The 18,071-nt window shown below is 39.9% G+C and overlaps 1 protein-coding gene across 1 annotated transcript in view; it reads right to left on the bottom strand.

Moving 5' to 3' along the window:
* Positions 1-10,140, bottom strand: part of LOC129093563 (phospholipid-transporting ATPase ABCA1-like) — a 132,169-nt gene extending 122,029 nt beyond the window's left edge. Inside the window, exons 1-6 of the mRNA XM_054601616.1 lie at positions 10,075-10,140; positions 6,717-6,810; positions 6,329-6,470; positions 6,051-6,178; positions 3,874-4,001; positions 2,732-2,929 (exon numbers count right to left, since the gene is read on the bottom strand). Of these exons, the coding sequence (XP_054457591.1) occupies positions 2,732-2,929; positions 3,874-4,001; positions 6,051-6,178; positions 6,329-6,470; positions 6,717-6,810; positions 10,075-10,140 (756 nt within the window). The remainder of the gene's footprint in view (positions 1-2,731; positions 2,930-3,873; positions 4,002-6,050; positions 6,179-6,328; positions 6,471-6,716; positions 6,811-10,074) is intronic.
* Positions 10,141-18,071: the final 7,931 nt, after the last annotated feature.

Here is an 18,071-nt window from a genome sequence, read left to right as displayed (position 1 = left end):
TTCTTTTCCATCCATTTGCTTGCGGCGCTGAAGAGCCTGTCCACCATATCTTGTCTGGGGCTTTCTTTTTCCTGCGTCTGAAAATGCCTGTGGGCTTAAATTGTTCAAATGCTCTCTCCTACGAACTTCCTTTCTTATCACTTATTTATTGGATTTGCTGTCCCATATATTTTCTCTAAAAGATAAGCTCAAAGAAAAAGTGCAGGCTTTCATCATCCCAAAGGGAACTTAAGAGATTTAAAAGAATTCAACAAAACATTGGTTCTAATAAATAATTCCCACCTGATTGCATGCATTCTAGTAAAATCACTTGAAAACACAGGGATGCACATGGAAATGACCATTTTAAATGCTTGGACCCTTTGGGATCAAAAACATTTTCTCATTTAAAATAAAAGAAACAAAAATACCGTGAAATAATGGTGCAGTAATAACGCGTTGCCTGTAGGATTTGGCTTAAAGTGGGTGCATTTGCAAGCTATTTTCTTCATCTCTCTAAGTCACAGAGCATAACATTTAACTTTTAAATTGGTGACTCAATTGGCTGTCACAGAAAATCATTGCCTTTGAATTTGATTTACCGCCAGCCATGCGAGAATTATAGTTAGAACAGACAATGATCTCCAAATACATTTAAACAGTATTAAGCTGTGGGGTTCCATCTTACAGTACGTAATTGATAAAATATCCATGCTGAAAATGACTTTTTCTACTTTTTCTTGTTTATCTCTCAATTTAGAGTGAATCTGTCATAACCCCCAATGCCACTGTAAGGCTCAAAATAAAATTTGGCATAAAAAAATACATTACGCTGGCATTTCATTTTTGCTTAGACTTTAGGTTCCCAATATCACACCATCAATTAAAGCAAGAAATGGCAGACTGGATAGCTGAGCCTTGTGGCTTGAAATGGTTAGCTCAGCAGTTTGGAACCACATTTTTGCCAACAACCCTGCCTTATAGGGCCCACTCAGTAGTTTCAAAATGTAATTGTATCAGCAAATAGTGAAACATGATGTAAAAGCATTCAGCACAAGGTTTAGAAAAGAGAATATGTTTCTCAGTCACTGATAGATTTGGAAAGATTGTGGTTAATGTTTACAGTCACAAATATTTTTATTGTTTCTGAAAACAATTCAAATCCAAACTGAAATTAAAAATCCTTTTTGAATCGGGGCATGATTCACATCACTGGGTAAAGTTGTGGGGGCTGAGGTTACAGGTACTGATTTTTAACAATCTGCTCTTTTACCATTACCACATCTGGGCCTATAAATTAAAAAAGCTAACAGTAGCTAAACCAACTATTTATGAATAATGTGAGATGAACGCAGCACTCAACTGTTCAGGCAGGAGCTGCCAATGACTCTGCAGGTATTGATACAACATGAGCAAAAAGAAAACGTCCAGTGCGAATGTTAGAAGGTCAGACTTCTCCCTTCCTTCGGGGAAGCTAATTAGCATAGCCTGCTACAGCATTGTAACTGTAGAATGGGTCAATCCTAATGTTGAATGTTGTATGAGGACAAACAGTTTAAATCGATACATAACCGAAGCTATAGTCTGTTTGTTAAAAAAACGAACTATTTATGAATAATGTGAGATGAACGCAGCACTCAACTGTTCAGGCAGGAGCTGCCAATGACTCTGCAGGTATTTACAACATGAGCAAAAAGAAAACGTCCAGTGCGAATGTTAGAAGGTCAGATTTCTCCCTTCCTTCGGGGGAAGCTAATTAGGCAATTAGATGTTAAACAGACAATATCATCCAAGAATTTGTATAGTCTTGCGGGATCAAAAGACCTATAGCCTTTCTTTAGCCCATGAATTTAATAGTTAAATCATTATATATACACTCTAAAACACTGAATTCATTCATATGATATCCATGTGGGGTTCTTTATACTCCTCACATTTCAATAACATTATGTTTCCCTGCATTGGACAAACAATTTGTGGACAGTAAAAAACAATATTTTTTTGCATCTTGATTAGAGTGCTAATAGCCACTCGTAAAATGTTGTGCTACCTAAGAGAAGAGAACAAAATAGGAAATCATTGTTGAATCCCAGAAAGAGGTAATCTTATTCTTATATCGCTTCCAGTATGAGGCCCAATGTTTGAAAGCTATGCAGGGCTATCGCATGCTCCAGTCAGTTGTGCACAATGGAAGCTGACAGTGCATCTCCTAGCAACACCATCTCTCAAATGTAAGTCTTGGGAAAAAATGCCTTCCAAGAGGCCTGAATCGAAGAAGCAGTTTGCACAAAAATGTTGATAAACATTCTTTCTTTTGAAAAAATGGAAAAACCACACACAATAACTTAAGTTTTTCAGTTTGACTTTAAAAGTGCCTGACGTAGGGTTCACATGCATGCTCCCAAGTAATTCCACAAATGCAACCGTGGTAGCTGAGACACACAACCGTTTCAAATTTACATATTTAATACGATATTCATTAGCCCAGACAGGGCAATTTGTAAGCATGCTAGACATGGGTGACCTTGCCGAGCAGGAATTATGGCTTTTCATATGTAGAAATTATGGCCTGTATTACTACAGTGTCCCCGTCAGGCCAATTCATGTTAACACAGCTCCCAAATACATTCACTCTCAAACTTTTGTCAAAATGTGACTAATTGTGTTTGAGTTACTATGCAAAACTCTAAGTCTCATCAACATCAAATCAGACGTGTTGAGAGGTTACGTCGTGATGTGGAAGACAGCTCACCTCAGAAAGCACTTTCCTCGCATCCAGGTTCTGCAGGAGCACTTGCTGGGCATTAATCAGCTGTTGTGGATCACGGGAGCAGCTGACATTTTGAAAAGCCTCCTTTTCAGCTCGGCTGCTAAATTGGATATATTCATCCAGATCTGCCCCCTCACACAGGATGCTCCTCAGGTTGCCTGGCCTTGGGATGCCCATCATCTGGAAAATAAATACCAACTTTGGTAGAAGTTGACTAACAAGAAAAAGTTTGCATCTGACCATATTGTATTTATTCATGTGTTGGTGACACGACCCATGAATCAATGTCCTTCGGACCTTGTGTGGGCTGCCAGTATGCAAAATCAAACAATTCAATAGCACTATTCAAAGTCAGTTATAAATTAGTGTTTTTTTTATTTAATTAAGCCTCATTTTTCTTAGCTCATCCTTCAAGACTGATATACTGTGCCTGCACAGCTACAAGGTCAATTAAAACAACAGTAATGTGACATAAACATAAACTACCACCCTCAGGCACACAGATGCATGTACACACAGACACACAGTTAGACAGTATACAATGACACCAAGACAGACAGGATACATGGACAGAAGACAGAGAATGGCTCATGAACTGCAGAAGAAACTTTCACTTTCTAGGCACAAAGTACATATTGCAACAAAGCCAACTGCAGCCATCAGAATGCCTCATACTGTACACAGTAGGGCTCTTTTAATCACTTCACACTGTATTTAAGCATCCCTGTCACTGTCAGAGAAGCATAATTACATTATTGCAGCTCAACTGATATTACTTGATACATATCGTGGTATCAATTGGGGAGCGTTTAGAGGCAAGACATTGTTAATTAAAAAATTACCTACAGTAGCCAGCTTCAAACATATTCTCTTTATCAAGCAAATGCTAGAGTTTGCTTTGATTATGGCTGTTAAGGCAAGAAGTCCCAGAGGCAGTGCTTGGCCGGGATATTTTACATTTTAAATGCTCAAGCACAACACTCTTGGCACATTTGGTCTTTTGAACACTTACATTATTTTATTTACATCAGGAGGTGGAAAATAATGTTTCAAAGCTGCTGGGATTCCTATTGGAGACTGTTTACTGTTTCAACATTCAAGCAGTGTAGTGAAATAATACTCACTGGATTGAGTTTAATCTCAGCATTCATGAGGCTTTGGACCACTGTTGGTGGCAGCGACAAATTCTGTTTCAGGTGAGTGGAGAAAGTTTCATCGTCTCTGAGAATACTCCTTAGGATCACTGGTTGAGCTGAAACACAAAGATAGAAAATGATTACTTTCGCAGAACAGCATTTGATACACAAATATAGAAAATATCGTGTGCAGCGGTGCAGTTGGTGTTTACATGTGTAATGCCGACAACTGGTAAGCGATGGGAAACGTAAAGGGAAATATATGTGCTTCCTTTTAACCCGAATCTTACTTTCATAGTTTAAGCCATAAATCCTCCTTACTCGCCATCTGCACTGCAGATATTTTGCAGCCAACCCTGCAGTCTCTCCGTCTCTGCCTCCCTCGCTTGACTATCCTCCTGCATTTTATTTCCACACCAATGTTCACAAATATGGGTGGATGCAGAAACATGTGTGAGGCTTGTGTCGTTTGCCCTAATGGACACCTTTGCCAGCCATGGAGGAGTGCCTGTCTTGTAAATAATAAGACAGCAGCCCTTCCAGTGCAATGGAAGGCTGATCTAGCAAATGCACTGGAGGATTTATTCTGTTTTTGAAAGGAAAAGGTTCAAGCAAAAGTCCATGTCTTCAAAATCACTGCATTGCAGTTACTGAGTATATATTATCCTAAGTGATATAAACAATGCCAAATAAGACCTCAGACAAAAAGGAAATCCTTTACTTATAATACATGTATGTTATTGAATGCTGAATTCCTGATAGCCTTCTGATTTGGTTTTGTTTTGCTCGTTGCTTGTAGTGGCTTTACAGTGTGATAAATACGTGTTAAAGGGTGCTTTCTAGATTACTGTTGCAATTAAATTCTTCATTGGGGCAAGTAGGCGTTGAGCACTTGAGTTGAACGAGTGTGTGATAGGGGACAATTTGTTGCTTAACATGTAGCAGATTGTTCACAGGACAATTTATTCTGAATAGCTGCCTACAGTTAGGTCAGCTTTTAAATAAGCTAGCTTCAAACCAATCAACTATTCATTGCCCCCCCCCCCTCACAAAGCTTTGGCGTAGCAGGGATCCCACCAAAGCATCTTCACACACTGCATCTATTCAAAATGTGTTTTCTTCTCTCTGGGATCCCTGCATGGGCGGTGGAGATGATGAAGGGGTTACGTAATGTAATTAGATTAGCCCTTGTGCCAGTGTAATGCATGCAGCTCATTCAATTGGCTTTAACTGGGTTATTCAAGGTTCAATTAAGATAAATGTTTTGTAAAAACAACAATCATTCAGTTTTGTCCAGAGTTAATTATGCTGTTTGATGCAACCAACTGAACATATATTATTATGCCCCTCATGAACCCTCGGTGGGGGGTGGACAGGATTAGATCATGAGGAGGGAGAACATGCTCTGGGCCCTTCCTGAACACTGTTGCCTTTCTGATTGAAATGACCACCTGAGTCTTTTAATCAACCCGTGGTAAAAACAGAGAAGGACAACACAATCACCTTTGCCATCCTAGTCTTTTGATGGTACTCCATTCCCCATTCTTGTTCATGACCTTTTGTGCTCTTGCCTCCCAACAGTGAATGCCATTAATTATGCCCAAGCTTAGATCTTTGATGGATTTAATCTTGTATATTACAAGCCCGCGACCCCAAAATGCAAATGGCTTTCAAGCTGTTTGTTGAACAGCAGACCTCCCCCCCCCACCCTCCACCCCCTTGTCTCTTTGCAAATTAGGTGGCGTATGAAAATCTGAATATCATCAGGGTAAATGAGCCTAATGCAAAGCAGCAACTTATCAAGACAAACGATCTGTCAGTCTGCACAGCAAATTGCATCATAAATAATCATGCGCTATTGTTTTTGAGGGATAAAGGGGAATAACAAATCCTCCAACTTGTCATCCACATGAAGGGGATACTTTCCTTGATGGAGAGTACTTAACAAAGACATAGCAGAGTGATTGTTGCTGAGGCGTTGTTTCTATACCTTTTACTTTTGGAACCATCAGTAGCAATACAACTAGTATATCAAGAAAACACCAATCTCCTCGTTAACCCTGTTGATTTTCACAATTTTAGTGATTGTCTCTGAACTTTCAAACTAGGTACTTTCATGAATAGTGCCATTGTTTTAAGGTCAGTGGATGAAGAAATTCTCTTACCATCACCGGGGTTAGACTGCGACAGGACTGAATCCCACTGGTTGAGGTCATCTGCCAGCAACTGTGCCTTGCTGAGAATGGATCTGTTCACTAGGAGGGTTTGCAGCTCTATCAACATCCCGGCAATTCTAGTTTACCGGAAAGGCAAAAGAAGATCAGAAACTTTCTGTAAATGTCACGTCTTAGATATAATCAGAAAACAACCAAAACATTCAGTTTCATCCTTGTGTATAATATCTGAGAAGACGAGACAGAAAAGGGCACACTCCAGTACATACATGGAGTTGTTGAAGTTGTTGACTTGGCCTGGCGTCTCCCCCGGCGTTGGATAGTTCAAACAGGGATTGTTGATGTTACACATCATACCTTGAAACCATGGCAGCACGCCAGCCGACGGCATGGCTTTATTTGGGTAGTGGCCTAGAGTGATACAGGTGAATACTTACATGATTCATCTAGTCCGCTGCATTGTTAACACATTGTTGTTTCGATATATAGATACGGTGATGTCAAATCACAGGTTAGGATTTTTTTGTTCTGTCTAGATTATTAGATTTTCCTCAACATTTTGAGATACACTTTAGCTCTGAGTTCTATGCAATTATGCAAATACACTTTAAAAACTGGTAAAACAGAGTTAAACATTACAACTGGGCTTGTTCTTACATTGGCCTTTATAGAGAGGCTTATTGGTGGACCGCACCCACACCAGTATGAAGAAGAGAAACAGAGGCCATACCACTTCAACGACCAGCCGCACCTGCACAAAGGAGAAAGTGGTCTCATTTTCATAATGTTTATGAAATACATCTTTGGAACATGTTATGGCTCACAGCATTTGCGTTCTATTTTCATAAGTGATATGTGACATCACTCATAAAGTCAAAGCAAATCTAAAAGCAAAGGTGAGTGGACTATTAATGATTGACTAAAATGACCTCATGCAGCTGTGCGTCTCCATGTGAGTGTGTTTACGATGTAGCTGCTCATGCCATAGTCCACATGTTTTGCCGTTAGTCTCACTTTTACTCTAAGCACTTACTGGATTGAGAGAGAAACCTCAGCTTGTGACTCCACAAGCCGAAAAGCTATCACACACTCCCTATCATCTCTTCCCCACATTTAATCCTCTTCCGGATGAAGAATACCAACCACTTCCTTGCTTTAATACAACCACTTCAATACCTGCCAGCAGGTAGCAGCCCATATGACATGCCGGGCATTCTTTTGTTAACCCCAGGGGATGGGTGAAGAGAGAAACCGACAAAGCACAAATTGATGACATAAAGGCTTTACTTCTTCACTGGGTTGTTTTTCTTCTTTTTTTTTTACTCAGTTGGCCTTGAGGGGTATTCTAGAAGCAAAGTACCAGGACCTTAGAGTTATGAGGTATATCCACGCAAACAGTCCCAAGCTTCCACATTTACCAAACCTCCATTCTTATTTTACCATGGCTGTTACTGTGGAAACACCAAAGTAGTGCAGTTCCTTTATACATAAGTCAAGGCAATGCACACCTCTGAAAGCTCAGAGCCAAGTAACATTTGTACAACGGTGGAGTCACTTCATAATTCAGCAGGAAGTGAAATCCAGCAGCGGATGCCTCCCAGTGAGATATTACAATGCTGCAGCCCGTCCTTCCCTGACTCTTCAACCCAACACCCTCTGCCATCTAGGCTTTTAGGCGTCCCCAGACACACCATCGCTCAACAGCCCCTTCCCTCCAGCCCTGCACTCACCCACCGAGCCCTATCTGGCTAACCTGAGCCGACCTGGTCTGCATGCATGCTCATCCTCTTTCCACCCCGCTGGTGGAGTGACCTGCTTAGAGGAATCAACTGGAAAGCTCCACTCAGCCAACCCCCTTACTCCTGCTATGGTAACATGATCGGACATTGTATCTGATGACGCACATTAGCACGAATAATAAGAGAAGACATCTATGCTGACGTTGTTGTCTTCATAATTGAACTGGAGGGCAGGCAGAGGTGAGAAAAACAAAAACCAATATTGCATGTAAAGCCACAGTGCCATAGCAAGCTTATAAATTAAAGTGAGGTTCCTGCAGAGGAATAGGGATGAGGGGTGGGTGTTGAAGACATGTTTATTTAGTTCTATATAGGCACAGAGAGGATCAGGTTTATAATTTTGTCAATGAATTACAGAAGAGAAAACCGGGGAAAATTGAATTACATAAATTTCAAAGAAACTAGAAAGATTTTTTAAATTCAGTCCTTTAATTCCCTCCCGTCTGTGTGTCAGAGAGGATGTAGTTCTGCTGAGAGGGTGAATTACCATAATGTATTTCAAAGAAAAGGCATGGAGAGGGAACACAGAGATCATGGGGACTTTCTCAACGTCTGGCTCCCCAGGCATTTGCCATCGGACACCAGTGTCTTTGTGAATAGATAATCTCCTCCTATGAAATTATGTGAAATACTGGACCATAAAATCAGTTTCATGCCTGTTATAAAATCTTAAAATGCTTGGTGAGGCATTCATATAATTGGTCATTAACCTCCAGAAGCCCTCCAGAAGCACCATTGTCCTTGTTAACTCCCACTGGTTTAGTCTAATGCTGATATTTCATGTTGACATTGGCCAAATATCCTACGTTCCATGCACAAAACCACCACTGTCCCCTTACTTGTTCTAGGGGGAAAGTAGCTGCATATTTCATCCCTTATATAAAAAGAAACCACACTGTTCTCTCTGCTGGTTGATAAAATTAACAAGGGGAATGTTTCACAGATTCAAAGTTATCAAATTGCAAATGACTTTGCCTTGAGTTATTCCAAGAAAGTATGAACTTTGATGAAAGCAGATATTTTTTTTTGTGAAGATGTCTTTTGTTCCGCTCTGGCAGCAGGCGCACTGCTGTGCTCGAACCCCTAACAAAACAAGTGGGTGGATGTAACTTCTATCATCACAGCAACAGTGCAAATCAAAGAGCACAGCGCAGCTCTTTGTGACAGCTTTATCTGCCTCAAAATGACATATAAGAGTAACTAGATTCTTGTTTCGACCCTTGAAATGCAGTTGCGACACATTGTGTAATGGTTATCTTCACACAGCATGTGACCTCTTGGCCAGTGTGGGGGACATCAGAGGCAATAAAATCCACCATATATCACTGGGTAATAATGTGTGGGCTAGTGTTTGTTATGTGAATAAGGAAGTGATACTCGGGTTATGGGAACTATCCGGGTCAAAGGGCCAAACCTCAGAAGCTTTAGCCTCAGCAGCCGCAGCTGTTGCGTGTCGTAATATTTGCGTTATATGTGAAAGTAGTCATGACCAAAACACCGGTTCAAAACAATATATTCACATACGAATTAATCACACACAAAAAAAAATGTCCCTGGTGTGTGAAGGCCTTAAGTGTGAAAGATTAAAGCAGGTAAGATTTAGCTGAAGTTGAGCGGCAGAGATACTTAAATTGCACAGGAAAAAGTTGTATGCAAAGTGACAGCAGTTGAAATGTCAGTTGGACTCTTTGAGTTTTGACCTGACAAGTAAATACTAATAACCTTTAATGGTTTGGTAACATTTTAAACTGCAGTGGCACTATAACTTTGGATAATATTGCTAAGGACAGGCTATGGCGGTGAGTTTGGGAGAAGAGCCAGAAAGAGTATTTGCCCTTCAAACGAAGCATTTAACAATCGTCACTCCGTATCCCGTTCCATTAGGCCATAGACTGACTTTTTCAGAACTAAAACACAGGCAGTGTGACATAACGTGCAAGAGAGATACATCTCCAAAAATTGAAGGTGACACTCCGAATTGGTCGGCATTAAGGTAAGATTGTTCTTGTTCTCTAGTGGGAGAGTGAAAGGCGGCTTACTTCTATAGGAGACCATTTTCGTAGTAAATCCCTCCTATTACCTTCCCCTCTCATGAATAACTTAGTTGCCCTTGATAACACAATCCTGAGACCATATCCTCACTTTCCCTCCATTGCTGCCCAATTTTAGCAGATATACGTTGATTTGCAAAAGGGGGTTGATGAGCAGAAGTGTACCTTTTGTCTCTTCCGGAGAGTGAAGTTCTTCCACAGGAGCAGAGTGAACTGCGTCAGGAGACACATTACGGCTTATCCTGGCAATATCCTGCCAAAGCGTCGCTATGGAAACTGGCCCACTTAATAAACCCTGGAGGGAATAAAAGGCAGAGTTTGGTTTTAATACAGAGGAGCAATGCATCTTGGGGGAGTGCCACTAATCATTCACTTCCCCAGGCCTTGGGGCTTATGGTGCAGCACCTGTTCTAAGAATTATTATCACCTACACTCAGCAAATCTCAGGACGGGGCAATGCCTCACGTGGAGGTTTTACGCAGTTTGGAGCTACAATATAAGACTCTCTTTTTTTAAACCTGATGGTTGTTTTACTTAATGTACTGCTTATAAAAATATTAGGTCAAAACCAAAATCTCTTTTCTTTTCCTCTTTAAGGGGAATAAGGCAATGTAAACTGTGCTCTTTTTCCAACCCTCACTGTGGTAAAAATGTTATGTCAATTAAACAGTCTTTTTTGGTGACCAGAGTGAAATAAAAGACAAAGCTTCATGGGAAGCTGCCAAAGATTGCTGTAAAATATTTAATGCAGGCTTTATTACCCACTGAACACTGATTACACAGATAATAAACAAATAGATCTGCTCTGGCATTTTTAAACTTCTACATCAAGTGTGACCTTTATTAAAAATAATCTACAACTGACAGTATCTCCTTTAAATACAGTTCATTCATTGGCCAGCCATGAGGTCCCATTCAATATTACAGGAATGTTAGTTGTCTTTAAGTCTAATTATACAAGTGGGAGTTTGACCAATTTGGTGTCATCATTTAAAATGTGGTCCAGTAAAGTATCCTCTCTATAAATGATGGGTTCACCCATCGTTAGGATCGTTCATATCATGTGATGTATTCTGTGTTAAGTACATGCATTAGACCAGAAGGCAATTAACCTGCTTTGCTGTATATAACATCCAGGTGCATTTAAAAAAAAAAAAAAGGGAAGATAAAAGCCTTTATTGAAAGAATACATTTTGTTAAATGAATAAAGAAAGGGGTATGTATATATGCTATGACAGACATGGGGGGAATAATCTCTAAAAAAAAATGATCATATACATTGATGAACCTAAGGGCATCATAAAGAATGTGTTGATAGAGGTATGATAGATATGGTAGTTTTTGTCTTGGAAGGCCACTGTGTTAAACAGCTTTGTTTTTTGGTTATCCTGAGTATATATTGTATTTTATTGTTTTGTGATTATACTTTTTTTTTTACTCAATGGGACTCCCTGGTAATGTCAAGGTTAAAAAAAAACTACAGCAATGTTTATAACTATGTATGGTAACGCGATGCAATATATAAATAAAACTCATATTCCCTGCACTAACTTGAAAAACCAAACGCACCATTTGCTTTATTTCATAGTTAACTCAAAATAAGTTTTTAAATGTTTGTCAACTGTATTTTAGATCTCAATATCGAAAATATATATTAATTACCAGTGGAGTGAAAATTGGATTTGAGAGCATGCGTTTGAGTACGAGTTTAACCACAAACATTAACAAACAAGAGGAGGGCTTTTAAATGCTCAAAAGCAATAAAGAATAGTACTTGTTTATTGTTAATGTTTAATGTATGTTACCTGGCTGTGTTTAAAACATGTTGCAGAGCACTTCAACAGATGCTCTGTGGAGACTTTTAAGAATAGAGTACGTGTGCCAGGTGGGTCAGGTGGGGATGGGCTTTTTAGCCCAAGGGCAGTCCTGACAAAGTACCACCTTTTAACGCTCCATTTCCTCTTTCTGTACCGGTTCCTTCCTCCCTTTGTGTGTTTACATTATTTACTGCTACTTCATGGATGTTTTATTCACCGTCATGGGAAAGTTGATGCTCCCTCACTCCCTCACTTCCAAATGGCCGAATAAGTGCTATAATTGGCAGTGGACTCTCATGGCAGTTTAAAAACCTATTACAGAATATTGGTCAAATGTAACTGGCTTAGCATAGATGTTCCTGAAAAATATTGCTTTATTGTCAATGCCAATTTGTACTATTGTGAAAGGCCAACTGCCTTTAGTCATGCTATTACATCTGTAGTTTATCTATCAGATTGCATGTACTTTTCAATATTTGCTTTCACCTTCATTTCTTGCCTTACTTTATATATCTTTGGAAGGCGATGGTGATGATGGAGTGGTACAAGGAGTTGTACAAGGGTAAAATGGCCTGGGTCTTTACAAAGAAGCCTTGCATGCGCATGAACACTCAACTCCATCAAATGCTTGTATAATTGAGTATCTGCTGCATTGGGTTGTACAGCTTTCAAGCCTTATCTTTTCAAACATGTTATGCGTAAGAGAAGGACAGCTTGGTACCACCTCCACTCTGAAATCACGTCAAGCATGAAGGGTAAACAACATCTCTAAGAATATACTCAACCAATACGTCAAAAATGTGTGTGTGCCAGTTGTGTTGGTATCTGCGAAAAGGGATGTGTCTGTAAAATATGGTGTGTGTGTGTGTGTGTGAGTGGGGGGGGGGGTGAGTGTAGTGGAAAAGCCAAGCTCAAGGACTCTTTCTCAATTCCACATCTAAAGAACAGATAACAAGTAACAAGAGAGGGTATGCTTTGCATTGCAGTCGCAGTGTTATAAAAACACAATGAATACAGTCCTCCAGAGAACAAAAACCATACACTGTGAAGAGTGCTTTCCAGATCATTTTAATCTACAACTAGGAGCAAAGAGAATAATTGAAGTAATAAATTCTGTTTTTGCCACTTTTTGAACTTGTTTTTCCACAAGAGTGTGGCAATCAGGCACTGGCGTCAGCTTTTCACGGTATCATTAGTTCCAAAAGAAAGCTCCAAGAAAGGGAGAAGGGGAGAGATTGTAGCGATACAAAAAAGAAAAGAAAAGTTTTGAGAAAATACAAGTCCTGATGCATGCCTGGTGTTTTGGGGACCAGGGACAGCAAAGTGCATTATTTCAGTCCTTACGATGATTGAAAGTATACACAGATATTCTTCATACAGCATAAGAGTAGAGGACGGCAGTGAATGCCTTTGACATCCGTTACAAAGGGGCCGCTATAGTCCTCTGAAGGGCATAATGGTCCCCGTGCTCCTTCATTCAATATGTCTTTTCTCTTTCTAACTCTACTTCTATCGTATGCTGATCTCCAGCCTCAGGATGTCATACTGTATACTGTGAGAAAGTAGGGTCAAAGAAAATACTTATGTTATTTGTTTAATTACAGGTAAAACAAGATACTGAACCATAACACTTCCCCCTTTGGATGTTATATTCAGGTTATCGTCTAACAAGAGAGCACTTGGTTTTTTGCTGATTTTTTTGCTCAACATCAGCATGATCATGCTGGTTATTTAATTGCTGTACAATTTAATAACCAGCATGATCCCTGATCGTGTTGCTTTTGTTCATTGTACATCAATAATCTAAACTGACTAAATGTTCTAGAGAGAGACATAATATGTGCATAATATGTTGTAAAAGAGCCTTAAAACTGATAACAGCAGCTCACTATAGCTAACTGTCAGTTCAAGTATGATATTAAACTCAGTATAATGGGTGGAAGTACCAATATAAATTATAGAAATAATCAGAAAGCTGCACTCAGTAGAGTCCAGGTCTCTGCCAGGTAGGAATGCACTAACCACTGCTGCATATGATTGAATGATTACAAGGCAAGACCCCCCCCGTCTGATTGGTAGCTATATTAAGTGTGTCCCTACTTCTGTCACTAGTTCCATCTTTATGCACCAAACACTCCCTTCAATTATAAAGAGTGGAAGCTGTGATATTGGAGTCTGTCAAAACAATATCACCGATACTAAGACTGTCACGTAATTAGTTCTAGAGAAGTAATAGCTCAGAGCTCTGGTAACTGTGCTTCCCGAGGCAACCTGTCAATCACTTTTAGCAGCTAATTACTCATTCATTAGAAACAAATGAAAATGACAAATAACAAAATTATAGGATGAACGTTAGCACTTAGTGAGTTATTGAGAAATGTCATTCAAGAAGAAATTATTTTGCACATAGAGTAAAAAGGTACACCATATGTTGCACTACTTGTTACATCAGTCTAGGCTCACTGTTAATCATTAGCATTGGAGTTATGACATGTCTCTCCCCCTGTGACTCAGCAAACAACCTATAACCAAACTAGCAAATTAAGAACTCGATGTTCTCCTGTTATTGTGTAACACAAAAGGTAACTATTGCAATCCTTCATTTCCTTCTCAGCTTCTTTATTTTCCGCTTTGAAAGCAGCCAGCTTGGAGGCCGGTCTATTAAGTGCTTTCAAGTAAGTTAAGCAGTTCTCAAGGCACTCTATTTGATCTACTTTAGAAAAAGGCAGGTGGAGAAAAAAAAAACAAGAAAAAAAAACACTGACAAGTGTATAGACACCCAGGCCTGAGCCTGAACTAGCCCCGGGAGCAGAGAGCAAGCTGCAATAACAAGAGCAGATGAGAGGCAGCAACGCAGCAGGCTTGGCTGCAAAACATGTGTCCTGTTAGAGAAAAACAAACTGTCAAAATCAACCTACCTCCCAGCTGTTTAGTTTTCACCCATCAGCACATCTTAGGGCCCAAAGATGGATTTGACCAGTTTTAACTGCCAGCCCTTATGAGTCAAGCGAAAAGACACACTTTTACCATCTCTTCCTATCTCTCTCACTCTCTCTCACTCTCTCTCTCTCACACACGCAAACAGACTCCTTGCCTACCTCTCATGTCTCTTTCCCCTTAACCTAGAGTCATAAAGTATGCAAATGACCTCTGCTGAGCCCGTCGTGGCAACTGTAGCCACACTACCACAGTCAGGAAAACACACAGGTGGTGTACATTGCTCCGGCATGTTCCCTTAAGCTTTCCCCTGTAGCAGAGCACATATGCCTGCGTCTTGTAGTCGGGTCTGAGTCACCTGATGAGGCGAGCAGGGTGAACAGGAGCATTGCCCTACATTTCGCTGGCCTTGTTTTTGCCTTCATGTGCTGTTTGAATTTGTCCCGCGGGGGTCTCTCGCAGTAAACTTTGTAAAATATGGTCACCTGTTGACTGAGCACAAATTATTCATGAGTTAATTAGTCCTAAAACTATTAAGTGAAACTTCAGTTAAAGAGGTCAGAGACCAGTTGGTATCATGATCAACTGAATGTGTCACACGAGTGTGTATTTATGTGTGTGCGTGAGAGTGAGTCGAGGGGGGGGCAGCTAAGTGCAGTGACTGTAGGGTTTTATAGCAACTATATAATTTGGTAACAAGGGGGGCTAAGATTTTATGATGCTAGGTGATAAAGAATAATACCAAAGCTGCACAGGGAGGACATAATTATGTTGATGAGGGAGTAAACAGGGATGCTTCACACACTGGATGATATTACTGTGTTCAGTATTATGCCATTCATTAATAGGTTACTGAAAACATCATTCTTTTCAGACAAAAGATAAATAGGGCTACTACATAGTTTTCCGCAATTTACTGTGATTAAGATACATTTCATTAATGTTCCTGTAATTAATGTAATGATACTGATATTTTGCAAAGTTTTGACAATTACTGAGTGAGTTTTTAAAAATAAACAGCCAAATAAGAAATAAATAATTAAAATCATTTTTTGTCATGATTTGTGTCAAATGATCTCTGTGCTCTTATAAACTTCATGAGGTTACTTTAACGTCCCTCGCTATCACTGAAGGGTGTCTGTGATTTTTGAGGTGTAGGTATATGCTCTCAATTAGTTACACACTCTCACACTCATGGAACCCAAGTGAAACCTCAACTGCCCAAAAGTAATTGCTTCGACTAATGAAGTGCTGCCGCTCGAAGGAGCCAGCACGGTGGAGTACGCCCGCTGTTCCCAGGTCAGTAAACCCTGTATTAGTCTAGCCATACTAATGAAAAATAAGGTGCACATTTGCAACAACAGAACCTTGTAATTTGTTTATTGCATACCTTAAGGAACAAGTGAATATCGGGAACACAACCTGAACCTGACAGGAAGAAATGAGCAAAGGGCCACAAACTGGAGGAGCATACAGTAAAGTAAAGAAAGTACGGAGAAAGCTAGGATGAAAGCTAAATATTCAGTGGAGCAAATAGTTCATTTTATAGTTTCTATACCTGACAAGCTCAACATCGCTACATTATTTGCAGTCCTTGGGATGTCCGTGTGGAACGGTGGGCCAATGATTTATTATTCTAAAGAGGAAGACAGAAAACTCAAATCATTTGCAAGCTCACACAACTACAAGAGCACCCACTGCTGCTCCAAATGTAACACCCTCATCACCATCTCGCCACTCAAATCTTTATAGGGCACTAATGTTTGCTGTGGTCTGCAGAAGTAAAAAAAATATTCCTTACCACACAAGCTAGTGGAAAGAGTAACAAGCTTCTTTGCAATCCTTGCTGATTTTATTGCCTGCTCAGGAGAACTCAAGTACAGAGAAGTTCACTGACTGACTTATTTATGTGCATCAAAGTTCAAGCTGGCACTATTACTTTTAGGTTAGACCCTTGTGCGCTTGCGTTATAAAAAAAAAGAATGATTTGCAGATAAATACCAAAGCACATATATCCCAGGCTGGTTACTGAGAGCATGCCACATCCAACGTCAAATTGATCTATTGAGAGTCTTTGCTAGGAAGCTAGCTAGGCGCTGTTCTTCCGCCCTCACTTTCTACAATTTCTCCCTCCCTGTTGATGAGGTGAGAAGTAAACACACAGGTGCTTGTTAACCATGTTCATCCAGACAGAACGGACAGCTGATGGACACCGGGCAGGGAAAACATTCAACAGCTCTATAGGGTCACAGTTGGCATTTTCTTTTCTTTTTTTGTTTGTCTTATGTCTACCTCTGGGCAGGTTGAAGTTGTCCTGGGAAAAATAAAAACAGCAAAGTTGAGGGAAAAACAAATAACAGCCTTCCCCGACAGATGCTGTTGCCTCTTCCTGACTGCTGGCCATGGGTACAATTGTTTTTGTTTTGACAGACTGTGCAGAGGAAGAACACTTCTTAAACGTATGGGGTCTTTTTTGACATCAACGCTGTATGGACTGCAGTGAGAACACCTGGATATTCGGACTCAAGTCCATTAAATTAAAGCAAAATAACTGTTCTATTACTTCTAAGTCATTGCCATAAGATTTCAAAGATACATTTGGTAAATGTCTTGGATAGAAAAAAAATAAAAAATAAGTCTAATATTTAAGTTTCTAGGTTGATCAAGAAGAAAAAAAGGACTTGACCACTCCATGATTTAAAGTAGAATAACAGCCTCGCAGTTTTATGCCTCCGCCATCCAGTCAAGTTGCTGTTTACATCCATGTCATATATGTAATCATTTGGATGGATCATTTTATCCTATTAGACATGGAGGGTTTAATTGACATTATTAGCATATTCATTCTTGAGTAACGGCCAAAAATACTGACCTTGGACCAAATTCTAATCAGCTCATCCAAAATCAAGTCCAAGTTTAGTTCATGCCAAATTTGACAAAATTCCCTCAAGGCTTTCCTGAGATATTGCGATCACGAGAATCAGTGACAGGGAGAGGAACTAAACTTCAAACCACAGAGATCCAGTTAGAAGCAACAGAGGTGCTGATAGCTGAACACACAGATGTGTCAAAAAATGTCTTTCTCTTTCTTGTCTCCTCCACAGACATGACAGGAGAGAAAAGGGGTGGTCATTTTGGTCTGGCCACAGTCTGCGAGATGTAACCACAACCTAAGGGTCAGGCCTGCTATGCCTTGATAATAGCAATAGCATAGGTTACTAAGGGTAGCAGGACATACAGTAGATCAGAGTAACAGTGCATTTTACAAATGCGGTTAAACTTGTATTTAGCGTGTTTTGGTTTTTGTATGATGGTAGATTCCTCCTGTTAAAAGTAATCTACTGGAATGCGAGTGACCATGGCAACTTCCTCGTATAGTAAAGCTATCACAAATGCCATTTTTGAGGC

Source organism: Anoplopoma fimbria, chromosome 7 (genome assembly GCF_027596085.1).
Source record: "Anoplopoma fimbria isolate UVic2021 breed Golden Eagle Sablefish chromosome 7, Afim_UVic_2022, whole genome shotgun sequence".
Lineage (NCBI taxonomy): Eukaryota > Metazoa > Chordata > Actinopteri > Perciformes > Anoplopomatidae > Anoplopoma > Anoplopoma fimbria.
This window is presented reverse-complemented; position numbering and strand designations above follow the sequence as displayed.